This window comes from Miscanthus floridulus, chromosome 9 (genome assembly GCF_019320115.1).
Source record: "Miscanthus floridulus cultivar M001 chromosome 9, ASM1932011v1, whole genome shotgun sequence".
Taxonomy (NCBI): domain Eukaryota; kingdom Viridiplantae; phylum Streptophyta; class Magnoliopsida; order Poales; family Poaceae; genus Miscanthus; species Miscanthus floridulus.
The window spans coordinates 60653497-60672410 of NC_089588.1; the positions used below are offsets into that span (position 1 = coordinate 60653497).

At 46.0% G+C, this 18914-nt stretch overlaps 1 protein-coding gene across 1 annotated transcript; it reads left to right on the forward strand.

Annotated features, from left to right (window-relative positions):
* The first annotated feature begins 8479 nt into the window (after positions 1–8479).
* On the forward strand, positions 8480–10990 carry LOC136480001 (uncharacterized). Its single transcript, XM_066477689.1, has one exon. The coding sequence runs from the start codon at positions 8480–8482 to the stop codon at positions 10988–10990; it is 2511 nt and encodes an 836-aa protein (XP_066333786.1).
* The last annotated feature ends 7924 nt before the right edge of the window (positions 10991–18914 follow it).

Sequence of the window (18914 nt, forward strand, 5' to 3'; positions counted from 1 at the left end):
GCTCATTCCACTCTTGCCTGCAGTCGCCGGAACGCTGTCGTCGACGAGGTCCACTCCGCCGTGATCCCGGTCACCGTCGAAACGCGTCACCGTAGCTTCTCCGGTCTCGCTTGTTGCTTCAACACGATCGGGGTGAGCCACTGATGCTTCCTGAACTCTCTGTTTCACCGTTACTGGCCTTGTTTCACTGGCGTAACGCTGCCGTGCCACCGCGTCCGCCATGGCCGGTGTTAGCCTTGTTCCATGTCGTAATCGACCTCCAAAGTGCCACTAATCGATGCGCCTAGCTCTTGTGAACATGTTAGTGCTTTGGCCGTCACTGTTGGGCTCACCGTCGGCGAGTTTGCGCCGGTCAGCACCGTCGCAGCCACGGTCAATGCCCGAGGTTAGGGATGACAGGTGGGGGCCGGCTGTCAGTGAGAGCAAGAGAGAGAATAGTGACTTTTGTTATTTTCTGATTTTGAATAGTGCTAAAACTTTGGGAATTTGTAGGAAATTAATCATAGCTCCAAAAATTCTGAAATTTTGTGTGTAGCTTATGTACATGCTCTAGTATGGTTTAAAAATTGGAAACATGATATTTGAATAAATTTTTAATGTTCAAATATTCAGTCCATTAATTAATAAATGCAATTTCCATGATTTTTGTAGGCCACTGTATAATTCGAAAAATTTTGAAATTTGTTTTGATACACTAATTTGACATAAGGAAGCTTACATAAAATTTTCAGGTCATTTGGAACAAGTTCATTTTTGGGCTTAATTCCAAATTTATTCAAAAATAAATAAAGGCAAACCCTAAGTGTTTGATTAGTGTTGGATCTTGCTTTGGTCATGTTTTGTGACTAGTAGGGTTTCAAGATCCATTTGGTCAAATTACATGTGTGGTTCTTGACGGTAGGATTACAAGTTGGTTTTGTTGGCTTGCAACTGTACCGTGAAGGAAAATCATTTGCGGGGTGCTTTTACATTTCACGTACCGTGAAAGCATCATGTTTACATTATCATCATGTTAAAGCATGTGTTATCATTCGTGTAGAACCCGAGAGTGAAATGATTCTAGTTGAGCAAGTTCTGGAAGAATCCCCGGTTGTCACGGGATTCGATAATCGTGATACTGATCCAGAACCTAAGATCGTCAACGAAGGCAAGCCCCGGTTTATGCATTAAACCATTACCTTGCTTACTTTGAAAAGTTTATCACCTATGTTACTTATTGCATTAAGTTGATTAATTCAAATGTTACCTACTTGATGCATTGCCTACCTTGTTAATTGTTTACCATCCTTGAAGATGATTTCATTTACAAAGGCGTAGAATGCTTAGTATGCTTTATAGTAGGCTTTCAAAGTAAAAGTTTCAATACAATCAAAGATGGCATACTGGCCAAAGAAAGAAAGAAGATAGAATGAACTAGAGACTAGTCGGGTGACTTACCTTGAATGTTGGGTAATGTTGCCGACTATGTCACTTAAAGGCCACTCATTATGGATCTTCTGAATGAGACACTTTGTAGTACTGGTCACATACCCCGGTAAGCCTACTTTGGCTAATCCGATACTAAGACGAATGCCCACGCACTGGGAGTGGAGAGATGGCGGGAGTAGCGTGTACCCTCGTGGCTGGAATATGGCCGTATTTGAGGTGTGCTGTGCTCTCAGGTGGCGTGGAGACGGCTTAGTATAGGAGGATCCAGTAGCGAGGTTGATATATGCAAGATTAAGTTCTACATATGTCGTGTGATAAGGAATCCCCAGCTGGGACTTGAATCAATTTGAATTGTCGGTGCTCCGCGGTTATGGAGACTCGTTTCATTACAGAAGCAATGCAGGACTGGTGAATTACTAAAATTTGAGAAAAGGAATGGAATGAAAAGGATTGGAATATGGGAAATGTACATTTAGCTGAGATAATGAACTAACTTATTTAGGGGTAAAATTGGAAAAATAGAATCAAGAATAGTAAGCTTTTGGCAAAGAACTTTTGAATCTTGCTACATCCTTACCTTGCCCTAAACCCCTGCATCTCTAAAAGTATTACACCCCTTTACGTCGGGTTAGTCTTGTTGAGTACTTTTGTACTCAGGGTTTGTTAACCCTTGTTGCAGGTGAGTCGCATGCGCAGGCTTGTTTTGGTCCCTGCTGCATGTCTGTGTTTGAAGTCAATGACGATGAGGAGTGATGAATGGCCTTTGGACAAGGCACTAGTTTGTGTGAAAAATAATGTTAATGTAATATTATCCCGCTACTATGGTTGTATGATACTTATGGTATTGTAAGTTTGAAAACAACTGGTTTGTAACCTATGTTACCTTAAGACTTCCGCTATCTTTACTCTGATGTATATATTTGAATAAACTGTTGTAATCTGCAATGTCTGTGATTGGGATCCTATTTGAAAAGAGAATCGTGGAAGATTCGGGTTTCCCGAGGACACCCGATAGACCTGTTAAGTTGTTGGGAACTTGTGTATGCTATTAGAGGTCTGTTGAGACAATGATAGGTGTACATGGGCCCGATTCCTTAGGAGGTTCTGCCACACAACGTACCCAACAACGAGATAACTTTGGTTCTTTCGTTAATTTTAAGATATGTTAGCTTAGCACCTTGGAGGTACTAAGATATGGTTTCTATGTACTTATTCATTGGACGTGTGCAGTTACATACATATAGTTGTCTGCGTTTATATCGATCTTTAAAAAACAACACGAACTAATGCAATTGTTTGGGCTCCGATTCTATGAACGAAGAGCTGAACCATGACCGGCAAAACCATGACCGGCAGAGCCGAACGACGAACGACGAAACGAGCTGCACCGCTGGGCACCGCAGCCGTGTGGAGTCGGCAGCACAAGTTCTCCGCCGTCCCGCACGTCGCGTTTTATAGAAACTCAAACACGCTCAAACATACAATGCTACTAACAGGCACATACAAGAGAAACTAATTACAAGGGAGCTCGGCCGTGCCCCGGTGAGGCAGCGCATGCGGGGAAGGCTCGGGCGAGCTCCGGTGAGGCAGCATGGGGAAGGCTCGACCGCCCTCCAATGAGGCAGCGCGCACGGGGAAGGCTCGGGCGAGCTCTGGTGAGGCAGCGCAATGAAGGCTCGGCGCGCTCCGGTGAGCACGAGCGAGGTGGGGGCCGAGGACGAGGACGGCGCGCGCTCCAGCGAGGACGAGCGAGGCGCATTGGCCGGCCGGAGAAGAAGCGCGCTGGCCGGCCGGAGAAGAGGCGTGCTGACGAGGCGAGGCTAGGGTGGTCGCCTGGGAGCGGCGGCACTGCTGGATCGATCTAGTGGAGAAGATGAGGCGACGGCGTGGCAGAGACAGAGACGAAGAGAACTAGGGCGTGGTTTATAAAGGGATACCTTTAGTCCCGGTTGGAGATACCAACCGGGACTAAAGAATATTTAGTCCCAGACTATTATTAGAACCGGGACTAAAGGTCTGAGCTTTAGTCCCGGGTGTACCCACGACCCGGGAGTAAAGGGCATTTGGGCGGGCCGTGAAAACTGCAGCTCTACCTTTAGTCCCGGGTGGTTGATCCACCTGGGAGTAAAGGGGGATCTGTCTCGGCTAGTGGATACACCCGGGACTAAAGCTCCACCTTTAGTCCCGGGTGGTTGATCCACCCGGGAGTAAAGGGGGAGCTGCAGTTGGCTTTCTCCAATTACCATAAGTTTTTTTCTTTTTTTATATATTTCTTTTATATAAATATGCAGAGAGTTATTAATTGCCTAATAAATAAAATATTATCCAAAAAAATTATAAAAAAAATTCTTGGACTTGGTTTTGCATTATTATACGCAACAAAAATTTGTAAACTAAACTCTTTTGTTTTACTGTATAAATATTTGACATAGTGTAAATAATAATTACAATTTACACCATGTAAAAATATACTACTTAATTAAAATCATTAAAACTATTGTTTTTCGATAGGAAATTAGTTTTCACATCTTATTAACGTTCATCATTTGGTTTTTCATCACACATTCTCCACGGGAAATCCACCGTCTAGCAGAAAATTCATTTAAACTGTAGAAAATATGAAAACTCGACAATAAAATCTGAAGTCACAATTATTCCATAATAGGTCTAATACATCACTATATATATCAAGCGGACACAGTAGAAGTTTTGCAGAACTGTGTAGTGTGCTTTATTAAAATAATTGTCCTGCATACCAATATATGGTTTCTTCCCTAGTGTCCCTTTCCACTTAGTCTCCCCTCGTGTCGCGATTCAGGAACACCAATCGGGTCAAGGTCGGGAATAAAGTCTAACACAAAACTCAATGACCTCCTATGTTCCATAGCCCTTGGCGATGCTTCCTTCTGGTCGAGCACGGTTGTGAACATATTTCTTTAGGACTCACATGAACCTCTCAAAGGGGAACATGTTGTGCAGGAACACAGGACAAAGAATGCTAATCTCCTTGACCAGGTGAACTAGGAGGTGTGTCATGATATTAAAGAAGGAAGGAGGGAACACCAACTCAAAGCTGATAAGGCATTGAACCACATCATTCTATAGTTTAGCTAGATCCATTGGATCGATTGCCTTCTGAGAAATTACATTTAGGAATGCACATAGCTTCACGGTGGCTAGACGTACATTGGAGGTAGAATTCCTCTTAATTCAACGGGAAGCAATTGTGTCATGAGCACGTGGCAGTCATGGGACTTTAAGTTTAGAAATTTCTTCTCTGGCATATTTGTTATACCCTTTATATTCGAGGAGAATCCAGATGGTACCTTGATGCTTGCTAGGCATTCAAACATGCTTTCCTTCTCTTCTTTGCTAAGAGTGTAGCTGGCAGGACTTAAGTAATGGCGTCCATCATCTGTCTTCTCTGGATGCAGGTTGTCTCATTCTTTCAAACACCTCAGGTCCTGTCGTGCTTCAAGTGTGTCCTTAGGTTTCCCATACACACCCATGAAGCCTAGCAGGTTCACACAAAGATTCTTCATCAGGTGCATCACGGCGATCGCGCTACGGACCTCTAGGACTTGCCAATAGGGTAGCTCCCAAAATATGGACTTCTTCTTCCACATGGGTGCGTGACCGTCGGCGTCATTCGGAACAGGTTCGCTGCCATGTGCCTTTCTAAATACTACTTTCACATCCTTGACCATATTGAGTACATCCTCACCAGTTCGGTTGCCCGGCTTGGTCTGGTGGTCTGCCTTACCTTTAAAATGCTTGCCTTTCTTTCTTAGGGGGTGATTCGCAGGAAGAAATCGATGATGGCCATGGTACACGACCTTTCAACATTTTTTCAAGAATATACCTTTAATGTCATCGAAACAGTGCGTGCACGCATTATATCCCTTGTTTGATTGTCCTGAAAGATTACTTAGAGCAGGCCAATCATTGATTGTTACAAACAACAATGCTCGCAGGTCAAAGTGCTCCTATTTGTGCTCATCCCACACACGTACACCTGGTCTGTTCCATAAAAGTAGAAGTTCTTCAACTAGTGGCCTCAGGTACACATCGATGTCGTTGCCAGGTTGCCTTGGGCCTTGGATGAGCACTGGCATCATAATAAACTTACGCTTTATGCATAACCAGGGAGGAAGGTTGTAGATACATAGAGTAATAGGCCAAGTGCTATGACTACTGCTCTGCTCCCCGAAAGGATTCATACCATCCGTACTTAAAGCAAACCTTAAGTTTCTTACGTCATTTGCAAACTCCGGGAATTCTCTATCGATTGCTCTTCACTGGGACCCATCAGCAGGGTGTCTCGACATATTATCTACCTTACAGTCTTCTTTGTGCCATCGCAACAACTTTGCATGGTCTTTATTTCTGAACAGACGTTTCAAGCGTGGTATTATAGGAGCATACCACATAATCCTGGTAGGGATTTTCTTCGTGGGACGTTCGTCCTCAACATCACCAGGGTCATCTCGCCTGATCTTATACCGCGATGCATGACATACTGGGCATGCATCTAACTTCTCATACTCCTCGCCACGGTAGAGGATGCAGTCATTAGGACATGCATGTATCTTCTAGATTTCTAATCCTAAAGGGCAGACTACCTATTTTGCTTCGTACGTAGTGGTGGGCAATTCGTTATCCTTCGGAAGCATCTTCTTTTGGATTTTCAGTAACTCCCCAAATCCCTTGTTAGATACACCATTCTTTGCCTTCCATTGCAGCAATTCCAGTGTGGTACCCAACTTTTTCTGCCCCGCATCACAAGTTGGGTATAGCAATTTCTTGTGATCCTCTAGCATGCGCTCGAACTTGATCTTCTCCTTTTCACTTTCGCATTCTCTTTATGCGTCACGAATGGCCTGACCAAGATCATCAACGGGCTCATCTTCTGCCCCTATATCTTCTTCAGCTTCCCCCATTGCAGTATCATTGAACGCCCCATATTCAGCAATAATGTCATCATCGTCCCATTGTTCTTCTTCACCTTCTTCCATTACAACCCCGGTTTCTCCGTGCTTCGTCCAACAAATATAGTTTGGCATGAAACCCGACTTCAACAAGTGTGAATGAAGACTCCTTGAGCTAGCATATTCCTTCAAATTCTTACATATGGCACATGGGCAGCACATAAAACCATCACGTTTTTTTGCCTCGGCCACACGTAAGAAAGAATGCATGCCCTCAATGAACTCTTGGGAGCGGCGATCAGCATTGTACATCCAATGCCGGCTCATCTGCATTACATGACATACATACCATATTAAAACCTAGAACATAATTAGTTAATTATACGACATGCATGCCACCACACAATATATTAATTTATGAAAGTCTCGCTACAATGTAGACAATCCCAACTACCACTAAAAAAACTAAAGCTAAAATGCACTTCAGCAGCATAACGATTTCGCGACCAATCCCAACTAAAACAGACAGATCATGCATTTGTTCAACATCTATGGGCTTCTTCCGCAGGATCACTGCCTCATCAGCCACCGTAGCCGCCTGTGTAAGAGAGTTTTGCACGTGTTCAACATACTCTTCCTCCGAGCACCAGCCTGAACATCCAGTGCCATCCCACTGAAATTAAAACAAAAAATTAGAACTTTAATCACAATCATCATGAAAATAAGTATAAATTAACCATAATCATCAAATACGACAAAATAACTCATATTGTGATCCGGACACTTGTAGAAGATACGGCCCTTGTTGGGACACTCCTTCCTCACCCGGTACTCCATCACAATCTTCTCCTCACACTTGCCGCATGCAATGAGAGGGAGGTCCGGCCTCAGTCGCTTTGTAACCCGATGAGAGGCTGAGGACCCGAAAGCAGTTGCCATCTACTCTCTATACTCATTTTTAATATAATATAAATTTCTTATTTTATAAACAAATAAAATTAAAAAAAACTCTAAAATTCTCTATATCTCTAAAGCATGAAGTGGGCTATGCATGCTAGAAATGAAAGCTCAATACTAGTTTTGAATAACTACTTTAACCTTCCTTCATCCAAATATGGAAACTTTAAAATGATTTTGAGCTTAAAAGGCTTACAAATAAAAAAAATCTACCATAAAAAAACCACATATATCTAGTCCACAAAATGAAATAAGCTACTGATGAAACCAGAGAGTATAAAGTTGGTAACCTTTAGAACCGAAGAATTGATGGAGGAATGGAAGAAATCTTGTGATCACCGGTGATGAGGAAGAAGAGAGGCCGGCGATGAAGTAAGAACACTGAGCTCGAAGTGGCTCGGGCTCGAAAAGGAACAAGGGGTATATAGGAGGGGACCTTTAGTCCTGGTTGTAGACAGAAACCGGGACTAAATGTCTCTTTCTAGTCCCGGACGAAGCCTCCAGCCGGGAGTAGACGTTTACTCCCGGTTGGAGGTACAAACCAGGAGTAAAAGTGAACTTTAGTCCCGGTTGGTAGCTCCAACCGAGACTAAAGGTCCCCTGCAGCAAAAGCCTGCCGCAGTAGCCGTTGGGCAGGGACCTTTAGTCCCGGTTGGAGCTACAAACCGGGACTAAAGGTCTCTCTAGTCCTGGGCGCGAAAAATATCAGGTCTAAAGCCAAATTTCAAGGTGGGATCAAAGGTCGTTTCTCTACTAGTGTGCATCATCGTCGTCTAGAACCCATAAGGCTGTTGACGAAACTATCCCACCCTTTGTACAAAATTTTGGTCGTGTTGGGCAATGTAAACTCCTTTGTTCCCTTAATAAACAAGTGCAATGCACGCTCTTAAAAAACTATATTTTGGTGCCTAGCTATAGCAAGCACTAATTAGGCAGCTAGCACCAAGGAGCTTAGTGCCGTGAGTCTCTACTACGTGAGCAAGCAAAGAATCACGCTTTTGGTTAATAGAGCTTAGTGCCGTGAGTCTCTACTACGTGAGCAAGCAAAGAATCATCGCTTTTGGTTCATCTTCTATATAGTTACCACTGAGTATGCAAATGTATCCTCATGCAAAGGTCACGTAGCTAGCCTCTAGCTAACCTGGGTGCACGGCTAGCTTGCAAAAATGGCCGCCGCCACACAATTCAATGCGACTGCTGGAATCCTGCTGCTGTTCAACAAGACATGGTGTGCCACGCCGGACGCCACGCTCGTGGCCAACTTCACGGTGTCCGGCGACCTGCGCAACACCGAGCGGCTGATGGTGACCACCACGGTGCTCATGACCATCCTCGGCGCCGCGCTGTTCGCGCTGTGCCTCGTGGGGCGCATCTCCGGCCGGCACCGCGGCGGCCACTCGACGGCGACGCGCCTCTTCTTCCGCGCCTCCTTCGCGCTCTTCCTGCCCTTCATGTCCTACATGTTCTCCCAGGCACGGAGCAAGGGCGCCCCCGCCCGCGCGAGCCTCATCCTCCTCTGGATGCTCCTCGTCGAGCTCCTCCGCAAGAAGGTGTACGCCATGGTCGCGCCGGCGGGCGACGCCTTCGCGCTGGGCGTCGGACGCTACTCCTTCTTCGACGCCGTCGAGGAGGCCGCGCGCGTCGTGTGGATCGGCTACCTCATCTACTCGTACGTGCACGGCGCCGCCCTCAAGTCCGCCTTCATCATCCTCTGGATCTTCAGCGTCGTCAAGCTCTGCAAGCGGGCCATCTGCATCGAGAAAGCCAAGCGCTCCTTCGACCTCGCCAAGAACGCCAGCCTTGTCTCCGGCTACATGTCACAGCTCGTCCAGGCCGACCGGCAGCTTTTTCCCGCTCCCGCTCCCGGCGGCGCTGCCGCCGACGGCAGAACAAGAGGAAATGTCCTCAGTGCATGCAACTACGTGGTGATGGGGGAGAGCCAACTGGAAAGGCAGGAGACGCCCTACGGGTTCCGGCTGCCAGAGCTCGACGACATTCTCGACGGCCAGAGGAGCGAGGTCGCAGTCCCAGCTGGGGCAGGGGCGGCGTCCGAGACGACGACGAAGCTGATCAGGGTGTGCGATGTCTGGCAGCTTGCTGACAACGACCTTCTATTCCGGTACGACGAAAAACGGAAGCGGAAGCTCCAGGACACGTGCCTCGGCCTTGCCCTCTTCAAGCTTCTCCGGCGAAGGATAGAGGGCCACCACATGGTGGAGGCCGGACCGGCCGGAAGAAGCCAAGCGCGCGCCCTCGTGCGCGACGGCCTCCTCGGGGAGCTCGGCGCGGAGCGGGCCTTCAACGTGGTGGAGCAGGAGCTCACCTTCCTGGAGGAGTACTACCAGGCCATCATCCCGCTGGCGCTGCCCTGGCCGCAGCTCTTCTTCGCCAACTTCGTCTTCTCCATCCTGTTCGTCGTCCTCTACTGCGTCGCCGTGATGCTCGTCACCGGCAACGGCGACATGTTCCGCGTGCTGGCGTCCTTGTTCCACGGCCTCGTCAGCGTGTCCACCGACATGGTGCTCCAGTACAAGTGCTTCGCGCACCAGACGTCCGTGCTCATCGGCATGGTGCTCTCCTCCTCCGACCTGATCGTCACCTTCCTCCTCACGCTCACCCTCCTCACCGTCGAGACGTACGAGTTCGTGCAGTACCTGCTCTCCGACTGGCACCTCGCCTCCATTCTCTGCAGCTATGGCCGCAGGCTCTCCCTGCGGAGGCAGAGCAGCGTCCGCAGGGCCGTGAAGGCCGCCTTGTGGATCAATAAGCGCTCCAACCCCGTCATCAAGGTGCACCAGTTCACCGTGCTCAAGCTCCACCAGCTGCATCCGCGGCGCGTCTGGATGCTGCTCTCGCGCCTGCTCAAGAGGCGCCTCGTCGGCCTCCCCGACGTCGTCCTCACCGTCCAGGCCAAGGAGGGCATCGCCGCGGTCCTCAAGGACGTCCTCCTCGACCTCGACGACGAGAACGCCGAGGGCCAGTACAGCAACGGCACCAAGGCGCTGCGGCGTGGCGGCTTCCGGCACCTCGAGTGGGCGTGCGACCAAAGCGGGGGCGCCGCCACGGTGATCCTGGTATGGCATCTCGCGACGACGCTACTGGAGGCGAGTGACGGCGGCAAGAACCACCCGGTGCCACCCGCCGGCGAGGCAGCCATGACGCTGTCGAGGTACTGCGCGTACCTCGTGGCCTACGAGCCCAGGCTCCTGCCGGACGATCCGGCATGGACGGAGAAGGCGTATCGTGACATCAAAGGCGAGCTCGCCGGCTTCTTCCAGAGCTGCTGCACCTGCACCTCTGCGGACCGTCGCAAGCGGCTGATGGCGGCGGGGTTCAGCCGCGAGGACATTACGGTGTCGACGGCGATGGAGAAAGGCGTGATGCTGGCGAGGGCGCTCGAGCGCGAGATCGGCAGCAGCACGGCGACGCACGTGCACAGCGAGAGGGTCTGGGGAATGCTGCTGGAGCTTTGGGCTGAGCTGCTCGTCTTCGTGGCCCGCTCGCCGTCCGGGGGACCGGACGCGCACGCGCTAGCGCTAGCCAACGGCGGCGAGTTCGTCACGCATATCTGGGCCATGCTTACCCACGCCGGCGTCCAAGCCTACGTCCCTGACCACCGCGACACCAACGTTCAGTACACTGACATCCCCATTTCACCCGCCGGTACAGCCGTGTAATGCAAACAACGCTATCCAATTCCAAATGTCTCACGCGCGTTAGCCCGGAAGTCGGAACGCTCAGATCAATGATATTGTCATGGCATGATCATTGCAAGATTTGTTCTAAACAATTATCAGTGCTTCTTAATTTGTGTGCCCAAATTTTTAAATTTGAGTGCAGAATATTTTCATGGAATTTAAAAATGTGATTGTCATCTTTTGAAGATTCTTTAGTAGCCAAACCCTTTTTTTGTTAGGGACTACTCTGTGAGAGATCCAGCACTGGAACAACTATAATTGAGATACAAATAACTCCAAACCTAGCACTAATAGATGGATTAAATTTTAGAAATAGTTTTATACTAGTTTTCATACTTTTATAATTTAATGGTTTTTGTTATATAGCCATGGAGATGATGATTTCTGTTCTATTTTTGTGCATTCCTTCTATTTTTGTGGTGAAGAAATCTGCTCGTGCTTTTTTAAGCAAAAATCTAGTCGTGCTTGGACATGTGCTGCTGCTAGAGCACATGCTTGCCGGCATTCGGGTGAGCCTTGGCCTCCGAAGTGCCGGTATCTTCCCGTCTGCGAGCGGGCACAAGGTTAGTAGTGGCGATCAGGTCATGGCACCAGATACCAGTAGAACTGGGAAGCAAAGGATACAGACCAGAGTGGTGGAGTGTGCTGATTTTTTAGTGGTATTGGCTGGATGATTGGTGGAGATGGAGAGGTGTGTCGGTGGCTGAGTGGAGCACTCGATGTCCAGGAGCAGAAATTGTATTTACTTGATTGTTTGTTGTTTGTATCCTGCTTGAACCGCTGCGGTAGAGTATGAGATAATTGTCATTGTTCACTTTGCTATGTCGACTATCAAAGCACGCCGTGAAGCAGAAATTGTTTTTTTAAATCTTTATATATGTTGCTTGTGTCGTGTATGAATGTTTTCTGACTGAGCTGGTATCATCACTTCCCTAAAATTCTAAATGGTGGTGAGAATGACTGGGCAACTGAAAGCTCTAGTTTGGTTTTGGTGAATTGATGAAACCCTAAGTGCTAACCTAGTTTATCAAGTGATCATGAGATAGGTAGCACATTCCAAATGGTGAAGCAAATGAAGATCATGACATGATGATGGTAATACCATGGTGATGATCAAGTGCTTGGACTTGAAAAGAAGAAAGAAAAATAAAAGGCTCAAGGCAAAGGTATAAATTGTAGGAGCTATTTTATTTTGGTGATCAAGACACTTAGAGAGTGTGATCACATTTAGGTTTGATAGCCGTACTATTAAGATGGGTGAAACTCGTATCGAAATGCGGTTATCAAAGTGCCATTAGATGCTCTAACTCACTGCATATGCATTTAGGATCTAGTGGTATGCTAACACCCTTGAAAATGTTTGTGAAAATATGCTAACACATATGCACAATGTGATACACTTGGTGGTTGGCACATTTGAGCAAGGGTGAAGAAGTTATAGGTGAAAAGGAGTTAGTCTCGCCGGTCACGAAGTGACCGGACGCTGGTCTCAGAGGGACCGGCGCGTCCGGTCAGTTGTGGCAGTGAAGTCACTGGCGTCGGTCACTGACCGGACGTTGGCTCACTCAGCGACCGGACACTGGAAGGCTGCGTCCGGTCAGTTGTGGCAGTGAAGTCACTGGCGTCGGTCACTGACCGGACGTTGGCTCACTCAGCGACCGGACACTGGAAGGCTGCGTCCGGTCATGCTATCAGACAGAGTACAGAAAAGTTGCTGAGTGACCGGCTGTGTCCGGTCAAGGGCGACCGGACACGTCCGGTCGAGAAAAATCATTTCTGGAACCTTACTGGAAATGACCGGATGCAGGAGGTTCAGCGTCCGATCACTTTTGCTACAGCGTCCGAAGCTGAATACATATCCGCCGGTAGTTGTTGTGCACAAATACTTTGGATGAAGGCCACTTTAAGTGACTTTGGAATCAAGTTCAAGGAAGTGCCATTGTTATGTGACAATGAGAGTGCAATCAAGTTGACCAACAATCCGGTTCAACATGCAAGAATAAAGCACATTGATGTCCGCCACCATTTCATAAGAGATCACCAACAAAAAGAGGACATTTGCATTGAGAGTGTAGGCACCGAAAATCAACTTGCCGATATATTCACCAAGCCATTGGATGAGAAAAGGTTTTGCAAGCTAAGGAATGAGATGAACATATTGGATTTCTTAAATATGTATTGATGCACCCCCCCACTCATATGACATGCCTCTCATTCGAGCAATCCAAGGTAAAAGTTGATTGGCATGGCATACATCCTTCCTAAGGACATGTTTAGTGCATCTAGGCATCTTTCAAATTTAATAGGCTCATTCATGAAAATCAAATAATTTTGATGATTGTATGGTATCACTATTGCTTCTATGCTTATTTTAATCTAGTGGTATCATATGACATGTTTGTGGGCTTATAAACCTAGTGTTTAATCTAGAAAATGAGCTCTAAGTGTTTAACTCAACATGGTACAAGATAACCCTCATTTGGAGGTGAGAAGAAGCTTGTCCTTGGATCAAACCGAGTTAAATATCTTTGGTAAATATTCTAGTTTGAACCAAATTTGGAAATATGATCCTCACCCCATTGATTGACATTGATAATCTTAATCTATCTACATTTTGAACCTTTATGGTCATTGATGACAAAAGGGGAGAAATAGTGTACAAAGATAGTGAAAAGACAACAAAGGGAGAATTTGACATAGGGGGAGAGATATGACAAAGGAAAGGGATCAATTAAAATTTTAAAGCACACAAGTAGGGGAAGCAAGCTCATGAACTTGTATGATGCATTTGAATGTGCATTTCATATGTTTGCTTGCATAGCACAAGGTTTAAATTTCAATATCCATGCTTGTGTGGTATATGATAGTTGTAGGTTTGAATGATAAAATGAAAATCTAGCATGTATAGGTTATCTAGTGATTTTCATTTCCAAGTGTTTTCAAGTGGTATCAAGCTAAACATGGTGCTAAGGATGGTATAATGGTGCACTCTGATTGGTATCACGCTTCAAAGGTCCATCGTTTATACCTTAGCATCACTTGGTAGACATTGTCTCCTATATTTCCTATCTAAGCATATGTGCAAGCTTTAATCCAAACTCTTAGCACATATGTAGGGGGAGCAATTGCTACCATTTGGAGTTCATGAAACTTGTCCATATCCTTTACACATGGTAAATATGCTTGGACAAGCAACATGGATTTAATTGAATTTCAATTCATATCTTTGTATAAGGGTTGTCATCGATTACCAAAAAGGGGGAGATTGAAAGCTCTAGTTTGGTTTTGGTGAATTGATGAAACCCTAAGTGCTAACCTAGTTTATCAAGTGATCATGAGATATGTAGCAGATTCCAAATGGTGAAGCAAATGAAGATCATGACATGATGATGGTAATGCCATGGTGATGATCAAGTGCTTGGACTTGAAAAGAAGAAAGAGAAAAACAAAAGGCTCAAGGCAAAGGTATAAATTATAGGGGCTATTTTGTTTTGGTGATCAAGACACTTAGAGAGTGTGATCACATTTAGGTTTGATAGCTGTACTATTAAGAGGGGTGAAACTCATATTGAAATGCGGTTATCAAAGTGCCATTAGATGCTCTAACTCATTGCATATGCATTTAGGATCTAGTGGAATGCTAACACCCTTGAAAATGTTTGTGAAAATATGCTAACACATATGCACAAGGTGATAAACACTTGGTGGTTGGCACATTTGAGCAAGGGTGAAGAAGTTAGAGGTGAAAAGGAGTTAGTCTCGCTGGTCACGAAGTGACCGGACGCTGGTCTCAGAGGGACCGGCGTGTCCGGCCAGTTATGGCAGTGAAGTCACTAGCGTCGGTCACTGATCGGACACTGGCTCACTAAGTGATCGGACGCTGGAAGGCTACATTTGGTCATGCTGTCAGACAGAGTATAGAAAAGTTGTTGAGTGACTAGACGCTGGCTGTGTCCGATCAAGGGCCACCGGACGCGTCCGGTCGAGAAAAATCGTTTCTGGAACCTTACTGGAAATGACCGGATGCAGGAGGTTCAGCGTCCGGTCGTCTTATGACCATTGAGATCGGGCGCTCAGCATTCGAAGAGAGGGTACATGTGGCATGCATCGCGTGACCGGACACTAAGGTCCAATGTTAGGTCGATCGGACCAGAGCGTCCGATCACCCCGCGTTGTGCCTAGTGAAGAGGTACAACGGCTCTATTTTGTGGGGGCTTCTATTTAAGGCCCATGGCCGGCTGAAGCTCATACTCTTGGCCATTTGCATTGACATAGCAACCTTGTGAGCTTAGCCAAAGCCCTCCCACTCATCTCCATCATTGATTCATCATCTTTGAGAGATTGGGAGTGAATCCAAGTGCATTGCTTGAGTGTTTGCATCTAGAGGCATGTGGTGTTCGTGTTTTGCTTGTTACTCTTGGTGGTTGCTGCCACCTAGACGGCTTGGAGCAGCAAGGATTGTCGAGCGAAGGTTGGTGATTGTCTCCGGCTCTGATCGTGGTGATTGTGAAGGGTTCTTGACCTTTCCCCAGCGGAGAGCCAAAAAGGTACTCTAGTGGATTGCTCGTGGCTTGTGTGATCCTCATCTTGTGTTGGTTGTATGGCACCCTATTGAGGGTTTGGCGTGTGATGCCAATTAGTGCGTGAACCTACAAGTGAGTGAATCGCCACAACGAGGAGTAGCTTGCCGGCAAGCAAGTGAACCTCGGTAAAAATCATTGTGTTCATCATTTGATTCTGAGGTGATTGGTCTTCATTGTTATTCATTCTTGTGATTGATTGGCTTCTTACTGTAACACCCTAGGTGTTAGCCTTGCATAACTTGACTTGCATAACATAAGCATGAGCATCAAGCATTCATAAATCATCATTTACAATTGAAACATTGGATTGAAACATCTGCAACATTTGCTTGTTATCGCCTGTTTCTTTGAACATATGTAACTTTTCTCATTATTTCATGACTCCATGTGTATATGCATATGATCATGAGTGTACACATGTACTTGGTGGATGTGAGTCACACAAACATGTAGCAACACCTAGGTTAGCAAATAGGACTTTGTTCGTGGTCACCTTTCATGAACCAATACTTAAGCTTTCATGTGATTACACTAACTAGCTCTATGAGTGACTAATACATGAAATGATTGTATGACCTTGCAATTAGCCTAAACATGTTTAGAGTATCATTATGAGCAACTTTGATATTCATGGTTAGGGGTAATTAGGTCATTAAGCCATGCTTTGATGTGTATCATCATTTAAATGTGACATGTTTGACCAAGTTTAAACTAGGTGTTAGAGACCTTGCATGGAGGAGATCACTAAAGCAAAGTTGTAGTATTTGCTATAAGGAACAACTTTTATTTTTGGGTCATTGACTAATTTAGCTTCTAACATGCTTGAATTGGTCTCACAAGAATCAGCAAAATCAACATTTCAACATTTAAACAAATTTTTCTAAGTCTTGTTCATTGACAGACTGACAGGCCGACATTGGGGGTGATTTTACTCAAATTCGGTTGCGAATTGGAGCATGCTCCCTTAACCAAAGTTGTAGCTGGTACATTGGACTACACAAGTCGTGTAGATCGTTTGCACTTTGGAGCTGTGGTTTAGCAGATAAGTCACCGAGAAAACTCGCTGTCAGGCTGATCGTCGCGTTCACTGACGAACTGAATCGATCGGCACAGTGGCCGACTGGCATCAGAACAGAGCCACCGTGTGGAGGTCACGTTGGCCGCGCGTCGCCGTTGCCCTAACCACGCAGGCCACGACGCACCTGAGCCCGGCGTTATCACCCCAGCACCCGCCCGCACTCAGCCGTGCCCTCAGTTTCGCATTCCCGGCTCTCCTTCGCCGTTCACAGCGCCCGCAACAGCTACAGCCTCGACACCGCTCGCCGCCATCGCCATTGCCAGTCACCGGCTAGCCTAGTGACTCAATCACCACCGCAACAGCACCACCGCCTCCCCAGCACACCACTGCTCCTCCCAGCACCCGCCGATAAAGCTTGGTAAGCCACCGTGCCGTGCAAAGCCTCACCGGAGCATCACCGCGAGCCCCGTCGTCGTGGCCACGTCGCAACCGTCCACCTCTCGCCACGCTAGTTGATGCGCTAGGGTCGCCGTAGCGATGTGATGCTCGGTGTAGTGTTTGGCTGAGCCGCCGTAGCTTCCACCGGCGTCTCACCGTCGAACCGCACCTCCGCCCCACCATGGCCGCCGCCGCCGTTGCTAGCACCGATGAGAAGTCCCACCAAGTAGTGCATTGTGTGCGCGAAGTCGAGTAGATCATCGTGTGATGATGTCACCGCCGGCAAGTTCGCCGTCGGCGAGCTTTGGCCGCGCCACCGTAGCGCAGCGTAGCTGCCCTGTTTCGGGTCGATGACATGTGGGGTCCTCTGACCGACGGGTCCCACCGGTCAGTGACAACAGGAGATAGGATAGGTCATTTGATTCCAGATTTTGAATTGTTTTGTGATTTTTATATCTCCAGTTTGGTAGCTTCAAAAATTGTGAAATAAATTGTGTAGTGTTCCTTAGGAAGTGTAGTATTTAGGAAAAATATATTCTTGACATTTACAGTAGAAATTTTGGGAGATTTAAATAGAGATTTGAAATGTATTTTTGAATGCATGCAAATTTGTTTATTTTATATCTAGAGTTTCTGTGCTCCAAAAATTATGAAATTTTTGTGGCAAGCTATTATTGTCATGTATGAACTCTGGTAAAAATTTGAGGATCAGTGCATGGGTACATTTATGGTTATAGATTTGTCTTTTATAAATAGTTAATCCTTGTATGAATTTTTATAAATTATTTATGAATCCAAAATTCATGAAATTTGTTGGGGATAATCCTAGTACCATAAGGATGGTAAGAAAAATAGGAAATATGTTGCTTGACACTTTTCACTAGGGTTTTCTATTTATGCTACTTTAAGCCTTTCTGTCTTGTCATTTTTGTATAGAGTGTTTTATTGAATAAAATGGCATGAAACTTTTACAGTAGTCCTTTGATAGCATTAGTAAGGCACTGTAAATTTTTAAGAATTTTTGATGCACATTTGATATATATTTATTATTTAACCTATGTATCCAAATAAAATAATAAAGGCATATAAAGAAATAGTTTAGGCTTCACCATTATATTGTCTTGAATGTATTTGGTATGCTTAAACTGTTGGTAGGCTTTATGTTGTCAAATTTTGAGTGATTACATGAAGTAGAAGTATTGTTGCTCTAAAATGCAATTTTAAAAGGATTCCGGACAGATTCTGTAGTTTGATAAGTTGCATGATAGGGATGATGTTTGCTGTAAAAATTGTTAATAACAAAGTTGTAGATAATTTGATAAGCTTTTCAGAAAGTCCAGGATCACTGCATTTAGATTAGTAGAACTCCAGTTATGAGTGAAACAAGTAGCTGCTGTTTTGTGATATAGTAGATGCATTGTGGAAGTAGTTAATTAAATAATCGAGAAGAGATATGCACCTACTCAATAAACACGATGCACTTGTTAACACCATGCTGTTACAAATACTTATATGAATACATTCATCATGTGTCATCATGTTATACTTGTACCCATATATGCATTCGCAATACCTTATGCCATATTCATGCATCTAGGATCGGAGGAAGAAATAACGTTGCTGGAATTTGAAGAAGCAGAGGAAGGGGACCAGCAGGAGAATCCTCAAGTCGCAGCTCCCGAAGGCACGGAGCAGAATCCTGAAGAGCTTCCAGAGTATCCTGACCACCGCCCCACTTCCTTTCTGTGAGGCAAGCCCCGGAGCATTCTAAGTCTCCCAGTATTTTACAAATGATTACTTAAGTACTTATGATTGATGCATTAGGTTATAAGAGTTGAATGGAACCACTTGATGCATATACATT

Coding starts and splice junctions, on each gene's coding strand:
- LOC136480001 (XM_066477689.1), top strand. CDS start 8,480: ATGGCCGCCGCCACACAATTCAATGCGACTGCTGGAATCCTGCTGCTG.